The sequence below is a fragment of the Mustela erminea genome, chromosome 7, assembly GCF_009829155.1.
Source record: "Mustela erminea isolate mMusErm1 chromosome 7, mMusErm1.Pri, whole genome shotgun sequence".
NCBI classification, from domain to species: Eukaryota; Metazoa; Chordata; class Mammalia; order Carnivora; family Mustelidae; genus Mustela; species Mustela erminea.
Window position 1 is genome coordinate 87572838 of NC_045620.1, and position 19001 is coordinate 87591838.

The 19001-nt window shown below is 40.1% G+C and overlaps 1 protein-coding gene across 2 annotated transcripts in view; it reads left to right on the forward strand.

Annotated features, from left to right (window-relative positions):
* The window catches only part of ANTXR1 (ANTXR cell adhesion molecule 1), a 219774-nt gene that overhangs the window by 14566 nt on the left and 186207 nt on the right, over positions 1-19001 (forward strand). For both annotated transcript variants that reach the window (XM_032352316.1, XM_032352315.1), the window contains exon 2: positions 18708-18779. Coding sequence is in view for 1 of the 2 variants with exons in the window: in XM_032352315.1 (XP_032208206.1) it covers positions 18708-18779 (72 nt within the window). In the remaining variant the exon portion in view is untranslated. The remainder of the gene's footprint in view (positions 1-18707; positions 18780-19001) is intronic.

Sequence of the window (19001 nt, forward strand, 5' to 3'; positions counted from 1 at the left end):
TCCCCCCAATCTCAGTGACTAAAAACACCAAAGGTCTAAACCTTGGTTTATAATCTCTGCCTACACTGCATGTCTGATGGGTGTCAGCAGGGGTTCTGCTCATGGTAGTTGTTCTGGAAGCCAGGCTGGTGGAGATGCCTTCTTAACACCAGCTTCCACCATCACAGCTTCAAGGGAAGAAAATGCCAGCGGGCCTCTCACTGGCGATGAAACGTTCCAGTAGGAATTGATACGCATCCTTCCACTGGCAATCCCTTGGTCAGAACTAGTCACTTAGCCTCACCCTATAGAAAGAGGGTGAAAATTTTCATCTTCTCAGAGACCTAAAAGGAGAGGAAAGCCAGATATAGGTGGGCATTAAAAAAAACTCTACTAAAATTATACACTGCTTTGGCCTGAGTAAGTGAGAAAGGAATAGTCATTGGGAAAGAGCAAAGATACTTGAGACTGATGGGAAAGGGTTGGTTTTGAGTAGATCTTGTATTTATTCATCCACCTGGGCTTACTGTCAGACATGGTAGTTCAAGTCCTTCCATGAGGCCCTGACTGGCTCCTGCTCTTTTCCTCTCTCCTCATTCCTCCCATATCTTTGTGGGCAGGGAACTAAATTGAGAATAAATAGAAAGCAGAAATGGAGGTTAGACAAGCTATCCTGCCACCTTTGTATTACGTGAATATCTGAAAACTAAGAATCTCTTTTTCCATAATTTATGGAATATGAGGGAATATAAGAGGCAGGCGAGGGAGATCAGCCCCCAGAACACTGCAGGAGCTGAGCCAGGAGGATGCCCGAGTATTGAGGGGGCTGATTCGAAGCTCGAATCAAACACCAAATGTGTTTCTCAGTGAGGGTGCTCTTGGCATTGTTGGCGTGAAGTTTTCTCATTGTGGGATGCAGTAGGTTGCTTAGCATTTTTGATCCTTGCTTTGGAAATGCCATTAGCCTCCCTGGTCATTGTGATAACCAATGAGTAAATGCCTCCACATTTACTTCTGAATGCCTTCTATGAGATAGTGCCACCCAGGTTAGGAACCCCTGATTGAAAGATGACAGGGAGGAGTGAGGCATGGCGATGATGTTGATTGACTGTATCTGAGCATTTTGTCTGGAAGAAATGAGAAGGTTTCAGTGATAAGGACCAGTGGAAATTGTAAACCTTAGGAATGAATGGGTTCAACCATTAGTTCTCAACCAAGGGCCAGATCAGAATCTGAGGAGGCCAGGACAAGCACGTCTATTTTGGAAAAGCTTCCCAGGTGATTCTGATCTGGGTCTTTCCCTCTCACAATAAGTGGTAAGATTGAACAGGAAGACAAGGAAAGCTGCCCCATAATGATGGCCTTTCCCCCCTATGGTGAGGATGTAGCTGAGGCAGCAGGCACCTCAGAAGTGGGTACCAACCAGAGTCCTTATTTTAAGGCAGTGGTAGGAAAGCCCAACCTGACATGGAGAAGACAGAGCAGAGGGCAGCGGGGCCATGCACTGCCCTCTAGCGTTAGGGGGCTCTAACATATGTGCATATATATCAAAACCCTGGTACCTGCTAGGACAGTCCTTTGTTCCCTTTCTGTCAAGACCTCATGAAGGTCTGTCAAGGCCACATGAAATGTGGCCCCGGCGCCTAATGGGAACAAACCAAGGTTCAAGCACAAGGGGTAAGAGAACCAACTTGGGAATCAGACATCTCTGGCTTTAAACACCAGCTGAGCCTTTTCACCAAGCTTTGTGACCTTGGTGAAAATTACTTAGCCCATCTGAACCTCAGTCTTCTTATCAGTAAGATAGGTATTAACATTTTTGCCTCACAGAAGTGTTGTAAAAATATTAGATTAAAACCTTTCATGAAGTATTTGGTATGTGAGTACCCAGATGAGAGATGGTTATGGTGATGATGCTGGTGGTAGTCCTGGTGGTGGTGGTAATTACCCCTGGAGAAAGGGGGTGTGGTCATCTAAAAAAAGACACCTCAGTAGATTCCAAGCAGAACTGCCTGGTTAAGGGCAGGAAATCAAAAATTCAATGGAGAATTTTCAAACTATGCTGAATTTCTGGAATTACAAAATGCCCAAGAAGTCCCTGGATTTCAAAGATTTCACAGTTTAGTAGAAGAGACAAAAAGCTGGGGAAACAGAGTTTGTGAAATAATTAATTTTGGTTGAGATGAGAGAACCTGAGGAGGCTTCATATAGGAAGTAGCTTTGGATCTGGAACTTGAACATAGAGCAGGATTTTGTGAAGTGACCAAGTGAAAAAAAAAAAAAAGACATTTCTAGCAAAGGGGTGATGTACAGGAAAGCAAAGTGACCCACATTCCCTGTGATATAAGCATGGCAGGGAAAGTGACAGGGAAAGAATCTGGCAAGGGTGGATTTTTTTCATATTAGCAATAGGTTATAAGATTAAAGTTTTCTGCAGAAAAAAACAGCAAACTTATATGTGTGTTTTATCTGTATCTCACTTTTTCTTGTAGTAGAAATGAGGAAAAGAATTAATGGAATTGAGAGCTCTTTTGTAGTGAGGAACTTAGGACCTGATTTGCATGGGATGTGGGAGAGAAAGCCTTGAGAAGTAAGGAATAGATTTCAGAAGGAAAGAGGGCTTGGTGTGGACGTGTTAAGTCTGAACACGTAGGACATTTGGGTGGAGATGCTGAGTAGGCAGCTGGATTTATACACTGGGACCGAGAATAAAGACTTGAGTGGTGTTAGCCCAAGGGTAGTAGTCAAAAATGTGGATATGAATAATAAATAATATTGAGAAAATATCATGATAATATCAGGATTTTTTTTAAATGTCAAGAAGAAGTGGAGTTTAATAACAAAGATGGCCAGGGTCCAGGCTTAGAGGAATTACTAACAGGAATGTCTTTGCCAAAGAAACTCCACTAAATAGTGCTGAGAAATTGCCAGAAAAGTCAGCAGAGAACCAGCAAAGCATTGTACCATTGAGGCAAGGAGAGAGAATTTCAGTGGAAGGAAGATCCGTTGTTTCTCACCTAATATCTTCTTCCTTTCTATTTCTAGTCTTAGCGACTGATGTCACCATAAACCCAGCCACTTAGACCAAAGACCTGGGAGTCATCCTCTTTCTCATACTGCAAGGCTAGGCAACACTTGTCCCGATGTCTCTCCGGTGATCTTCCCACATGACCCCATTCTCGGCCTTGTCAGTGCCTTAGCTCAGGCCCTTCCCATTTCTCAACCAGTTCACTGAAACAGTCCCTAAGTTGGTCTCCTTACCTACTTCCTTTACCCTTCCCCACACCTTGTCTTCTTGACAGTGGCACCAAATTGAATACTTTTTAGACCACAAATCTATCTTGACATCTTCCCCCAAAACTCTTTAGGATAAATGTGAACTCCTTAGCAAGGGTACTCAAGAGCCTTATTGCTCAGGGGCCACTGTGTATTCCCTAGGTTTGTCTCTTACCACACTCCCACACCACACACCCTTGTAACTTCCAACAAAACGGTATTAATGTAATTCCTGAATTAACCCATGCACTTTCTTCTCTATAGCTAATGCTCTTCATCACCATTTCCATCTCTCCATAGATGATAGCCTCTTATCCTTTGAGATGATCATTGCTACTTGGCCCCTCCTGTGTCTAGTTGGTAGGGCTCCCTGTGGTGCAAAGGACAATTCGAGAACAATCACCTCTCTACATTACATCTTCATTCAAAATCCCTTCCTTTTTCCGATTCTCTCAACCTTGTAACAACTCGTATTGCATGAATAAGCAGCATAGCAGTCAATTATCAAGAGATGGAGAATAATAACTCCTAGTGTTGTCCTCTGGGGTCTCATTCAGTGGCCTTATCTATTTTCCTCAAACCCTGATGCTCAACCCTATACAACTCCAGTGAATAAATACATGTAGGAGCCACCTGGAACAGAAGCTTTCCCAGATCTTGGTGCCAAAGGATTATGATCAGAATCATAGTCATCCTGCCAACACTTTCTCACATACAGATAATGCAAATACTAAGTTTATGGAAATCACATAGCAAATAAAGAAAAATTGAGGTAATCCTGTAAGTGTAACCACATGCCAGTCAAAATAAAAAAATGAAATTCAAATGCCATTGGACAGCTGTAATCTAACCACTAATCAATAAATGCATGGCCTGGGGACATTACTGCTTATGCTTCTTGTCCAGCACAGTTATTAATGGCTTCTTATTTTACTCTTGAAAATGTCTGTTTGGATTTAAATTATATGGCCGTCTTGATTACTGACTGTCATAAAAGACAATATCAAGGGGTGCCTGGGTGGCTCAGTGGGTTAGAAGCCTCTGTCCTTCGGCTCAGGTCATGAGTCCCAAGGTCCTGGGATCCGCGCCCCGCATCGGGCCCGTCTGCTCCTCAAGGAGACCTGCTTCCCCTCTCTCTCTGCCTGCCTCTCTACCTACTTGTGATCTCTCTATGTCAAATAAATAAATAAATCTTAAAAAAAAAAAACAAAAGACAATATCAAAGAAACCAAAGGGGAGACCATTGAAGGCCAGAACCATTGAAACCCCTTGTACACTTTACTCCATTAAAATGGTCAACCGATCAGCACTCCTGATTTCCTTCAAGTGCCCCAATTTTAAGCTTTTCCTGTAGAAACCCCTCCCAAATTCCTATAACAATTTGTGGAAATTTTCTAGTACTTCTCACTCAGCACCTAACACGAAGTTGTAATTGTGCATTTCCTGACCCCTCCATGGGAGGCAGTGTTGCATAGGTGTTAAGAGCACAGGTTTCCTCATGGGACAGAGTGTTTCATACTAAAAGTGTGGACTCTAGGGCCGAACTCTGTGTTCAAATTCCAATTCTATCACTTACTAGCTGTGTGTCCTTGAGCAAGTTACTTCACCTCTTTGTGACTCAGTTTTCTCATTTGTAAAAAAAAGGAGATCAGTATTACCACATGGGTGGGTTGTGCCCAGAAAGAAAACCTATGAGCCCGTAGAAAGAGCTCATGAAGGGCTAGCTACTATCACTAAACGGAGAAGCCTGTACAAGTGCTCAGCACAATTCCCGCTGCTTAGTAACTACTTAGAAATACCAAGTGTTGGAATTATTATATTGTAGAAGCAAAAGGACCCACTAGGCATTCAAAAATCAGTTTGTGGAAACAATAATTATTATGTGTCCATATATATGCATATTATAAATACATCCAGCAAGAAGAGAACTGAGAAGGGCCATATGCGTCAGCAGAAATAAACTCATTGGTGACTTTTGGAAGTGCACTGGTCCAGGGGCCTCAGAAATGATGAAACTAAAATTTAATGAACTGAGGATCGTAGTGGGATCTAAGAAAAAAAGTTTGTTCATGATTTTTTAAAGATTTTATTTATTTATTTATTTATTTATTTATTTGACACAGAGAGAGATCACAAGTAGGCAGAGAGGCAGACAGAGAGAGAGGAGGAAGCAGGCTCCCCGCTGAGCAGAGAGCCCAATGTGGGATTCCGATTCAGCACCCTGAAATCATGGCCTGAGCCAAAGGCAGAGGCTTAAGCCACTGAGCCACCCAAATGCCCTGTTTATGACTTCTGAAAAAGAAACTGAACATACACAGCTTCTCCTTCACCCACTATCCCCACTATCATCTACAACTGCTCCACCCTCCCCCGAAAGAGAAAATCTTAAGGAGGCATCTGGGGGAAACCTGCATCAGATCCAAAGACAAAGGCCATTGACATTGACATGTAGCACACTTGTAAGAAATTCCACTAGAAACAAAACAGATGGACTGAATTTGAAGGAGGTCAGCCAGGATCTACTTTCAACACTGTTGCCAAGTTGTAGAAAGCATGTAGAAGAAGATTTGGAAGGAGCCCCAAGAACAGTCCCAAATCTGGAAGTAAGTTTGGAGTGAAGAGTGGGACATACGAGGGATGAGAACCATCTCCTTGGAGCCCTTCTGCATTGTGCAGAAGCAGGCTGCACTGGATAATCAGGGGGCAAGAAACCCCAAAAGAGAGCTCATGAACACTGGGCATCTTCATGACAATAGTTCTGTCCAGCTTTGCTGAGTCCTCCCCATAGATGCTGGGCCTCCAGGGAAAAGGCAGATTCGATCTTTGATTCTGTGGATGTGGTAGGGATCAGGAAAGATGTCAGGTACAACAAAATAGGAACCTGAAGTAGAGACCAGGCCAAAAACCCCTACAAATGGCAAGATGGAATGGATCCAGCCATGTCCAAAACACACACACACACACACACACACACACACACACACCTAGCAAGGATGATATTCATCCATGGGAGATGATGAGGGTCTATTTCATTCCCTTCTCTCCTCTAAGTGATGGAACAATAACATAAGCTTACTTTAGCCATTAAAACCAACTCTTTTCTCCCTGATTGAGTTCTTAGAGAAGTTTATGAGATGAGAAAACAAACAAACAAAAAACCCACCAAAAAACTATTTGGGAAGCAAATACCAGACCCAGTTACACCTTCCCACATTCAAGGATGACAACAGGGCTTATAACATTTCAGCAACTTAAAGAAGGGATTAAACAAAATTCCCAAGGTGGAAAAAAAACATATATATGAAAGAATTTTCTAAGCAGAGGAGGTCAGTTTTAACATCATATGTTTTATAATTTCAGTGACATTAAATAAAATAAGAAGTTTGCAAAATAGATAAAATATGGATGAGAAGACAAGGAACCCAGAATAGTTAACAAAGTATGAAATAATAAGGAAAGACCTGAAGTCACATTAGAAGCAGTAAAGAGCGGAACTAACAATGCAGAAAATGAAATAAATGATGAAGGCTTATTTGAGAAATTCTTCAAATTTGAATAGGGAAATGACTTGGGTAAAGTGATGAGAGAGAAGATGATAGTGAATGACAAAAATAGCTATCCAATACACCAGATAATTTCATTTGCTAAAGAATAGTCTAGAAGAAACATTCAAAGAGTGAATAGAACTTTCCTGATTTAAGAAAAACCTGAAAATGAAGACTGAATAGGCTTATCAACTACCAATCAAAATTAGTTAAGTAGAAGAGATGAAATCTTAGGCATTCCTGTGATCATTTTTAATCTCAAAGACAAAAGAAGAATTTTATGAATGGAAAAGACACAGGTGACCTACCAAGACTTTGCAACATTAAATGGTGGAGAATTTTGATGGATAAGTTTATCACCTAAAATGTTATATTTAGCAAATATGTCACTTACATGTGGAAAAAAAAATAGAAAAAAAATTTTCCAAATAGATATGGATTCTCCTAAAAAAGAGAGTAGGGATAATTTTCAAGAAATTGCCAAAAAAGTGAATCAAGATTCTTTAAAAAAAAATCATTAGATGTAGTAGTTATCAATGAAAGGAAGGAGCGATGACCATTGAAGCCACTTAAGCAAATGTATGTCTAATAAGTATTATCAGTAAACTTTCAGATCATAATGCTTCAAGAAACCAGAGCATCCTATTGTGAGAAAGGAACAAGCTGAAAATAAGACGTTTTTGCAGAGAAAATATTCTATTTCTGACTTTTCAAATCCACTGGAAACAATGTCCACCATACTGAATATTTCAGAAAGTAAATTCAATTCATCAAAAGACACTTTAAGAAACTTTTCCCCGGGGGTGGCTCAGTGGGTTAAGCCTCTGCCTTCGGCTCAGGTCATGATCTCAGGGTCCTGGGATCGAGCCCCACATTGGGCTCTCTGTTCAGCGGGGAGCCTGCCTCCCCCCTCTCTCTGCCTGCCTCTCTGCCTACTTGTGATCTCTGTCAAATAAATAAATAAAATCTTTAAAAAAAAAAAAAAGAATAAGAAAGAAACTTTTCCCAGAACCCAAGCAGAAAGAATACAGAGATGAAAATGCTGAGATAAGAGATATGTTATACAAAGTCCAGGAACAAGGTATACACATACACATACATATGCACAATAAAAAATATATGTACTATACAAAAACAATATACAATATATTTACAAGAAAAATTCTAGGAAAAGAAGAGGACATTTGGAGGACCTACCAAATACTCAACCTAATTGATTTTTTTGAAGCATTCACCAAATACACGACCTTAGATAAATTGTTAAAATAAAAGACTAAATAGAATGTCTACATTCTTCCAAAAAAGAAAAAAAAAATAGTAAGTTTCCTTTCCCCCTGCAAAAAAAGAAAAACAAGACTCAGATTGACAGACTTATTTTCGTTTTAGTCTACAATATTAAATGCTCAAAAAAAACCTCAATAATTATAGAGTCCTGAGTGAAATGTGATATTTAAATTCTATAACTAGGCTTTCTCAGACATACAAAAAATTCAAAATATATGCCATCCACATGCCCTTACTGAAAAAAATCACTTCAAAATATTGAAGAGAAAGTGAAAACTGTTAATTTCTTAAACAGGATAAAAAAAAATTGCTCATACTACATTCATATTTTTTTTAAGGGTCCCTGGGTTGCTCAGTGGGTTAAAGCCTCTGCATTCGCCTCAGGTCATGATCCCAGGGTCCTGGGATTGAGCCCCGCATCTGGCTTTCTGCTCAGCAGGAAGCCTGCTTCTCTTTCTCTCTCTCTCTCTCTCTCTCTCTCTCTCTCTCTCTGCCTGCCTCTCTGTCTACTTGTGATCTCTGGCTGTCAAAAAAAAAAAAAAAAAAAAGTGGTCTGCTTTTTGCTCCCAAACTCTTCTTCTTCCTTCCAAGTCTACCTAGTGGGTAATAGAAGGCATGGAAATCTCTAAAATTTCAACCATAGTGATAATAAGAGTCTAATAATGGTGATTTTTAAAAAAAATTCCTTTAAGTGAAATGCTGGATCTTTCCAATTTTGCCCTTCCCCAGCGGAATCTGGATATTTAAGAGGGGCTAATTTCCCTTTGTGGTTAGGTCCTTTGGTTTTGGACCAGTTGGTTTTGTGGCAAGTTCTATCACAGAACAGAAAATTTCAGTCTTATACTCTTCCAGAAAACAGAACAAGAAGAAAAGAGTCTTCCAGTTTATTTTAGGAAGCTAGCATATGTCTGATACCGATACCTATTGAAGAGGACATGTTCACATGCAAAAATTCTAACCAGATTGAATAAAAACTTTAAATCCCAAATCAAATATCCTTAAAATAAATTTCACAGTGTAAAATCATAATATTCCAAGACCAAGTAAAATTTATCTTGGAAATGCAAGAGTGCGTCAATATTTAGGAAATGTATTAAGATAACCCTCATCTATTTTTGACCACCAAAGTTGAAAACCAAATTATTTTCTTAGCAGAATCTGAAAAGACATCTCTCTGAATACTTAAGCATTCAAAGGACAGAGAGCGTATGAATAATAATTAATGAGGTTTAAGGAAGGCACATGATGTGATGAGCACTGCGTGTTAGATGCAACTGATAAATTACTGAACCCAACATCTGAAATTAATGAGGTACTATATGTTGGTTAATTGAATTTAAATAAAAAATAAAATACTAAAATAATTAATGAGGTTGTTCTAATAAATATATTTTGAATTCCATACCCCACAGAGAATAAACTTTCCTTCCAAAGACCCATGAAATATTTATCAAGTCACAAAAAATGCCTCCATATATATATCCCAAGGCACAATTTTTCCACTCCACGTTCTGAGCCATAAATAACAAGAAATGATGGGCGCCTGGGTGGCTCAGTGGGTTAAGCCGCTGCCTTCGGCTCAGGTCATGATCTCAGGGTCCTGGGATCGAGTCCCGCATCGGGTTCTCTGCTCCGCGGGGAGCCTGCTTCCTCCTCTCTCTCTCTCTGCCTGCCTCTCTGCCTACTTGTGATCTCTCTGTGTCAAAATGAATAAATAAAATCTTAAAAAAAAAAAAAAAACCAAGAAATGAATAGCAAAAGTACCCTAAAACTTCAGCTACCAGGAAAAAATATGTAGATTTTTATTGTCTTGTAATGAGAAAAACTGAAAGAAAGTCGCTGTCTAGGACAGAGATTGGCAAACTGTGGCCCTGCAGACTGTTTCTGTAAATAAAATTGTACTGTCGCATCACCACACTTAACTTTATTTATGTCCTATCAACGGACCCTTTTGTGTCACCAGGGCAGAGTTGAACAGTTGCCATGGGGCCCATCTAGCCCCAGAGCATAAAATATTTACTGTCTGGCCCTCTAAAGAAAGTTTGCGCACCCCTGCGTTAAGAAAACATTTGCACCCCAATAGAAAACAGACAGGGTATTGATAGCGCAGGGTCAGCTGCAGGGACATGGGACCTGTGCGGTCACCCAGGAGCCCACGCTTAACAAAGGTTTAAAGCGCTGCTGTCACCATCTTGAAAGTCTTAATAATTTTTGAAGAAGAGGCTCTCCTTTTCATTTTGCACTGGGTTCTGCAAATGATGTGGTTGGTCCTAACGGATACTAAGTGTTTTAAAAAAACAAAAATGGACAATAAATACGAAAAAAAAATCTGTGGCTTATAATTAAATACAGCCACATGAAAATTATAATGGGGATCCATTTTCATTTATAAAGCTTACAGATATTTCAGAAAGAGATAATCCCAAGTGTCAGTGAAGGGTAAGAAAAGGAGCACTTCAGATCTTAGGGCTGGGATTGAATAATTAAGGTGGGAAGGGGATTGCCGTGGCCACTGTGTCCTGAGGGCTCACTATGTTCCAACTGGGATGCTTGACACCTGAGGAACATTAGTTTGAATCCTTGAAACAATCCTTAGGAGATAGATACTATTATCCTCATTGTATAAAGGAGGAAACTGATGTGTAAGAAAACAAAATGTCTTATTCAAATGTCACACTCATAACTGGAAGAACAGGAGTTTGAACTCACCAAGTCGGTGCTCATAACTGCTGATCTGAACCCCGAAGAGGAAATTTTTCCACATTTCTGCATAAAGATAACAGTAATTACAAATATATGTGTCTCAGGGTAGAAAAACCCCCATTTTCACTCTCCTTGGATATATAGAAAATAATTTAAAGCTGCTTTGCTTATCCAAGAAAGACCTTCTTGCTGGATGCAAGTATAGTGAGGAGAGGAAACTTTTATCCAAACTGCAAATCTTAACCCAGTGCAAAAATTTAAATATTCGGTAAATTTAAGTTTGAGATTTTGTCCCTCCCCACCCCCTACTTCTCCCATTCACATGGCTTATTGTGCCCCCACACACAATACACATGAAAGGGGCCTCTGACTTTCTGGGCAGCCACAGTATTGACCAGACCCTTGTCTGGTCATGGTCATCTAGAGGTCACCCACAGATCACATTGGTGGCTTTGGCTGGTAACCTGGGGATCTCACGTATCACATCCCACATAGTGATGGGAAATACCTTTTGGACTAACCAATTTCCGTTCTCTTAACAACTACAGCTTTGTGTGGAATCTGCACCAGACATGCCAATAGTTGATATCAGATCATATTTTAGGTTTTACCTGGTGTGCGTGTGCTGGAAAAAGGAAAATTAGTAGAGGTTAAAGGAGTGGAATACATATTTTGCTATAATATCCTTTTGATCTGCTCCAAAAGAAAAAATACAGTTTATATCCTTGTATATTATTTGCATATAATTGACCTAGTGTTTCACGTAGTATTACTTTGTTACAGCACGTAACAGATCCTAATATTTCTGTTCCATTCTAATTCATTTGGTTTTTAATGTTGGCAACATCCAACCAAAATGATTTCCCAAATCACTAATAGGTTGCATCCTACAGCTTGAAAGTCATTGTTTTTATAGCCATTAGTCAGGTTGACTAAATGGAAAATTCCTCACAAGTCAGTAGGGGACTGGGAATCCTGGGCTGGGGTCTCACAACACAGAGAGGAGTTCCCACACTCAAAGTGCAGTGCTCAATGGCTTGGTTTGGGTCTCGACTGGTGTCTTAAGCTGGAAGAGAAACAAGAGTCTAGGTCAAGTTTTTTATGCTTGCCGGAGTCTTGGCCATGACCCTGATCGGTAATAGGTGGATAAGGGCTAAGGCCAGGGCTGGATTTAGGGCTCCTGCCAATTCAAGTGCAATGTGAGGTTAGGAAGAATGAGAGGAAGGCCAAGAAAGAAGCTGGGGAGCAGAGGGAGGAGGCAAATGAATGCCGGGCCTTTGACGGACAAGCTAATTGCTTGTCCCACTTCGTGGCGCCTGAGGCTGCGCACCCTTCCAGGATTAGCTAGGGACCTGGGTGGGTCACTTAGGACATCAGTGACTTCAGCTGGGTGGGCTAAGGAAAAGTTGGGACTGACAGTTTATAATTTCCATCGTTAAAGCAACTCTCTCTTCCAGGATTAAAAGACTCGTGGGTGATGGTTCCAAACACAAGCTCTGTTTTCCCTCTCGTCTTGTTCTAACCCATGTGCAAAAGAAGGGGGGACAATTTAAACTCAATTTGGCTCACTCGATTCTTTCTGACTCTGGTTGTGTGTGTGGCTAATGGAAAGAGCCTTGTGTTTCTAAGGAGCTTACCACAGGGAGGTTTGGAAACTCACATAAGCACAAAAGAATGTATTTCAGAAAACAAATCAGAATGAGAGTCAGAGTTTTTATTTTGCTCCTACTCTTTGCATATTGGACCTTTGGAAGTAATTAAGCAGTAATCTGAGGGCACTGCTAGGTTCTGTGCAAAATCCCTCGCTGGGAACTCACAGTGAATGCAATGCCACAAAAATTTATTGACTTCTGACTGTGTTTCAAACACTGGAGAGGTCATAGAAAAACAAAAATAAGTAAGAAACTTTGGAGCTGTCCCCACCAGTTCCCTTCTTGTGGAGATAGTAGTGAGAACTGGTGGCTTTGCCATCCCATGATCTGGGCAACCCTTCTCAAAGCCAAGTCGGAAGGTTGTGTGAGGTGGCATTGACTCTGATTTTGAGTAGACGAGGTATACTGAATAGACCTTCAAGCACAGAACTCCATAGGACTGTGTTCAAGCAGATTCCTGGAGGCCACTTTTTGCTGAGACTTATACCTCTGGAACCAAGGCTCAAAATCCCAGGAAGGAACATGAATCCTCCACACTGGACTGATACCAGCTAGATCATGGAGATCTTCAGGGGTTAGAATTGCATTTGAGTTAAGATTTAATTGAGTCCAGTATCAGAGACCTTTCAGATATCTGCTGATTTTCTAGAACATGGGCATTTCAGCTCTCCGACTATAGTTTGCCTAACAACCATGTCTTAAAAGCAGTTAAAAACAAAAACAAAACAAAAAAAACAAACAAACAAAAAAACAGAGTTCAATAGAACTATTCCAGTGCTACATATAGTTTGGACTAAGAAGAAGTTTTTGTGTCTGCCTTAGAGCTTTGGTAACAATGGCTGAGTGAGCCATTTACTGTCTGAAGGCAACATCAGGACTCCATTAATTAGGATTTTAAGATCATTAACTCTTGGGCACCTGGGTGGCTCAGTGGGTTGAGCCTCTGCCTTCGGCTCAGGATCATGATCCTGGGGTCCTGGGATCAAGCCCCGCATCAGGCTCTCTGCTCAGCAGAGAGCCTGCTTCCTCCTCTCTCTCTCTCTGCACTACTTGTGATCTCTGTCAAATAAATAAATAAAATCTTTTTTTAAAAAAAAGATCGTTAACCTCTTAACAGGTTGGCATGATAAATGAGATGTTTTATGTATTGTAGGGTGGTAAGAACTAGAATTGAATCCACTTTCTGCCACTTACCCATCCAATACCCTACTTCTCCTGGTTGTGATAGAGAATCCGCTTAGGTTTTCAGGGTTGAAAAGAAGACACTGGTCCAAACATGGACATACCACCTTGGGTTGATTATTCTAGGAGCAGCTACAAGGGCAGATTCCAAGCCAGAAAATCGGTTTATAATGCAAAGTGCAGGCGAGACATGCATGTCTTAATAGAAAGTCCAAATTGAGCCAGAGACCCAACATATCTATCCCTGTGGGAGAAGGACAGATGTTTGAGTGAGGTCACAGTAGATAGTTTCTGAGGCCTCCCATATTTAGAGTTAAGGGTTCTGAAGTCTCGCTGTGGCCAGTGGGCGGTAATGAGGCAGAGGAGCAGGACTGTGGCACCAGGCAGGTAAGCCTTTTGCTCCTGCAGATTTGGGTTAATGAACTTCCATGTTAAAACCATAAGCAACTGACATGGGGCTCTTTCCTTTCCTAGGGCATAGTTTGATCTTGGGATGGGACAGAGTGTGTGTTTGTGGGTTAAGGAGACTCAACAATAAGGACTAGAAGGATTCCTATATTCCTCTGCTCTTTTGGTAAGTTAGGCTCCTTGGGATCCCATGGCAATCCAGAGAAGACAAAACCAGTTTGGTTTCCAGAATCTTAGAGGGTTATATTTACCCTCAATGCTTAAGGGAAAAGACTATGTGCTTCTCAAGTGTGTCCTGAAAAGGGTATGTTTTGGTCAAGGCTCACATAATTGTGTAAAGAATGATCATGTATAAATATGAAACCACAGACCTCAACAGTCTCAGGGCAATTATTAGCCAAGTTAGGAGAAGCAAGACTGTCAATATCTCCTTACCTCCTTACCTCCAGTTTTGTCTTAGGATTATTGTTTTATTTTCTTCTTGAAAAAATACAGTGCTTGCCCATCAACAAGAAGGTTTCCAGATAGATGCAGACTTTTCTTAACACCTGAGGGTATTTCTTGGATCTTTCCCTGTACCTAGCATCAACAAATCACATGAATTTCACCAAATTGTGTACATTTTACATGCCAGTCATATAGAAAAATAGTGAAAATGAAGTGTTTTGTGACACTGTGATAGTGGGAATTATTATTGAATAACCCTGAATAAGTAAGGAATGCAAATTGATTTGTGGCTGTTCGGTAAGGCCAATCCTTGAGAACAAAGAAATGGTAACCCGAGGATTTATACCAGACCTCTGCTCCTTAGGCAGATAGCCAAGAATAGTCCCTCAATTCTGGTTCAAGTCTCTATTTTACCAACACTTTGCCTCCTCCCCTCCCAGGACAATTCCCACACTGCAGGACTTCTCTACTAATGAGAAAATCAAACTTGGGATGAAGGAGATGTGGGGATGCCTCTCCAATCATTAAGCATCTCACATTACCCCTCAAATAGTACTTGTGCTAGTCACAGCTATGTATAGAAGAATGAAACTCAACCATTCTCTTACACCATACACAAAGATAAACTCGAAATGGATAAAAGACCTCAACGTGAAGCAGAAATCTATCAAAATCCTAGAGGAGAACATAGTCAATAACCTCTTCGGCATTGGAACAGCAACTTCTTTCAAGATATGTCTCCAAAGGCAAAGGAAACAAGAGCAAAAATGAACTTTCAGGACTTCATCAAGATCAAAAGCTTCTGCACAGCAAAGGAAACAGTCAACAAAACAACGAGGCAACCCACAGAATAGGAGAAAGTATTCGCAAATGACACTACAGACAAAGGGCTGATATCCGAGATCTATAAAGAACTCCTCAAACTCAACACACACAAAACAGATAATCACATCAAAAAATGGGCAGAATACATGAACAGACACTTCTCCAAAGAAAACATACAAATGGCTAAGAGACACATGGTCATGTGGACCAAAACACAACATTGAATTTCAGAAGAGGGAGCAGATGACCAGCACTCAAGGAAAGCTCCTGATTCCAGCAGATAGGAGTTGCAGAATTCTAGATTGGACTACAGCTCATCAATCATGTGGTGCCTCTTCTGAGGCACTTACATAGCATTGGACCTGCACCAGAGCCCCTAGGGCCAGACCATCTACCCCATGGCTGGAGGAAAACAGGCAGGACTAGTCTTTGGAATTTGAAGTATATGACTGGATCCTGTCCAGAAGGATGGCTGGGATTCTAAAGAAAGAGGATTTCCAAAGGTTAAAAGCCCAGGACTAGTAATATACAGTTCTGGTGAGCTCTTGGGACACTCCCAGCTGCCATTAGGTTTTATTGTTGATAATTTGGTAGTCCCATTTACCAAGGAGCTGGGCTGCAGAGTCATTGACCCATCTGGGAAGGCTCCTCAGGTTCATGTAGGGTCACAGGAATTGGCTGGAGCCGTCTGCGTACCAAACCCAGAATGTTTATCCAAACGAGGGCGGAAGAGCTGGTGTCCAGCTGGCAAAAGATCAAGAGGCTTCCTTGAGCAATAGAGGCTTCTTTCCATGTCTTCTTTCCTCCATCGAACAAACTGGTTGGTGCTGGAGAGGCAAATATTCTTAAATCCCTCGTGGGGGGAACATGAAGAAGAGGTGATTGCCACCCAGCATCTGAGGATAATGACTGAGAGATGTACACAGTGCCCTGAGAGTGTGGGACAGGGACAATGAGCCCCATCTGTGTTGGTCAATGCAGAGAACTACATTGAGTCTTGAAGAATGAGTAGGAGTTTGCCAGTGTAGACACAGAGTATCCCAAGTGGCTGGAATATGTATAAAGGCTGAGTCCAGAATGGAAAAGTTCTATTGGAAAAGGTTTATTTTTTAAGAGGAGGGGGTCTCTGTCCCTCTCCTTACCTGAACCCCTGGATTCCTTTCCCTATCTGCCCAGTCTCCTCACCCCCTACTTTCCTCACCCCCTACTCTGCAGAGCTATATGCTGCTGCCACAGGAAATTGCTTGTTCTTCTCCAATCATTTAAATATGTATTTCTGCATTTACTAGAAGAGTTCAGTGTTTTTTCAAATGCTGATTTACTATCCTTAAGGGGATTACCTGTTCTGATCCTTGGTCTATTTTTCTATTCTTTGCCTTTTTAATATTTACTTGTACCAATTATTTACATATCCTGGACACAAATTTTTTGCCTTTTTTATTTGTTGCAGACATCTTCATTCACTCTTTCTTGTCTTTGAACCTGTTCATGGCATCTTTTTGTCATTCAGAATTGTAGATGCTTCAGGCAGTCAAAATTATCCTTTTCATAAAAAACAACTCCTACTTTCTGTACCCAGCTAAAAAAAACCCTTCACTAACCTGAGGACATAAACGTCTCCTATAATTTGCCCAACAGATTCAAAGTTTTGTCTTTCGCATTAGGTTTTAAGACATCTAGTTTACATTTGGTATGAGATAGTGATCTAATTGGCTTTTTCCAACTAGAAATCTATTGTCAGAGCATCATTTATTAAAGAGTTAGTTCTGTCTCCTCAGTTTGAATTACTTTTTTCATTGACTAGCAAGACCCTATCTAGATTGAGGTTTGGGTTCTCTATTCTACCTCATTTTTATTATGTATCATGCATATGGAGTCATTATATCTGATAAGGCAAGTTTTCCAGCTTTGTTATTCTTTTTCATGATTGCCTTGATTACTTTTAGAACTTAATCTTCATTTCATTTTTAAAGTCAGCTTTTGAGTTTTACAAAACATCCTTTCAGATTTTTTTTCCTAGAATTGAAGTTATAGATTAAGTTGGGGAAAGTGAGATAGCCTTATGATACAGAGTTTTCACTGTATGATTGTAACATACTGTGTCACTTTTATTCGGGTCAGGCAGACCTCATTTCTGGATGTGGGGCAGAGAGGAATGAATTCTCCTTATAGAGATGAAATACACTCAATCAGAATGAGAATTCTTGGAATATTGTACATGGAAAAGAAGGCACAAAATCTATTGTACAGATTCATCTTAAATATCTATAAACAATCTGAAACAGAAAAAAAAGCAACAAACAACTCCTTAGAAGTTAAAATTAAGGTAAATGAGTGCATAAAAAATAAAAATAACTGATACCAGTGGAAACTGTATAAAATGTCAGAGTAGAAGGAGCAAACTTCTAACCTTAACAACAATTAGAATGACAGGCAGAAATGCAGAGTTCACCTGACACAGACCCTCAAAGTAAAGAGGAAAGAGGCATCACAGCTACACAGAAAAATGGGTTAGAATAGAAAAACCTACCATGAAGTCACTGCAACAGCTTGAGTAGAAGCACTATCAGAAATATTTAGAAGCTGAACTGAAACAGTAGGAAATGGTATCAGTAAAATGGAAGTCAATTTGGGGAAATAAGGAAACCCCCTTACAAATCTAAAATTCTGTAATTCCATATGTCCTAGACAAAGTTTCCCTCTTTTTTAGGGAGAAGATTCCTTTTTAATATAATCATACAGTTTTTCTTTTTTAATTTATTAGTAAGACTAGCTACATTAGATTTTCTTAAATGGTGAACTATCACAATACATTCCTGAAATGAACTCCACCTATTAATTAATTATTATTCTTTTAGATTCCTGCTGGATTTATTTTGCTATTTTATTTAGTGGACTCATTTTGCATCTATATTTATGTATAAAGTTTTACTCTTTTTGAGGAGGGGGATTTGTTTATCTTTGTGTGCTCAAGCATCTAGTTTACACTAATTTCATTTAAATAAATTAGAATCATTTTTCCTTCCTTAATCAGTGAATAATTTAAATAGCACAAGCATAGTGTTTTTTTAAAGATTTGAAACTGACCTGTGAATCTGGGTCCAGGGATGTGTGTGTGTGTGTGTGTGTGTGTGTGTGTGTGTGCGTGTGTGTGTGTGTGTGCATGCACACATGCATTAGTGTGTGGAATAGGGGTGGAAGGAGTAGAAGGTGGAGTGAAGGGAAGTTCTTTAACAAAAATTAGTCTGAACACTTTTTCAAATAATTTCCAAAGTTACAGAAGTTTCTGATAATGAGCCCAGTTAATGGGTAGGTTGAATGTGAAATTATAGAACATGAAGAGAAATGAGGCAAGGTAAAGAAAAATGAATACCTGATTAAGTAACATTTACTTTTGTTTTCCTAGATCAGGAAGTGTGCTGCACCACTGGAATGAAATCTATTACTTTGTGGAACAGTTGGCTCATAAATTCATCAGGTGAGAAAGAATGTATAGTGCACTGCTGTGAGTAAAACTAGCCTATGTTTGCTATTCTACTAATTTCTAGCTACTTTGGGCATGCTTTTTGACAAAGGTAGACTCTCAGATCTTGGACCAGAGACCTTACTTTGTTTTCCTCTTTGCTACATGTTGGAATAACTTTTGGTTCTGTGTTTTCAGGAGGACCCTTATTTGGTTATAAGACCAAAATTTTACCTC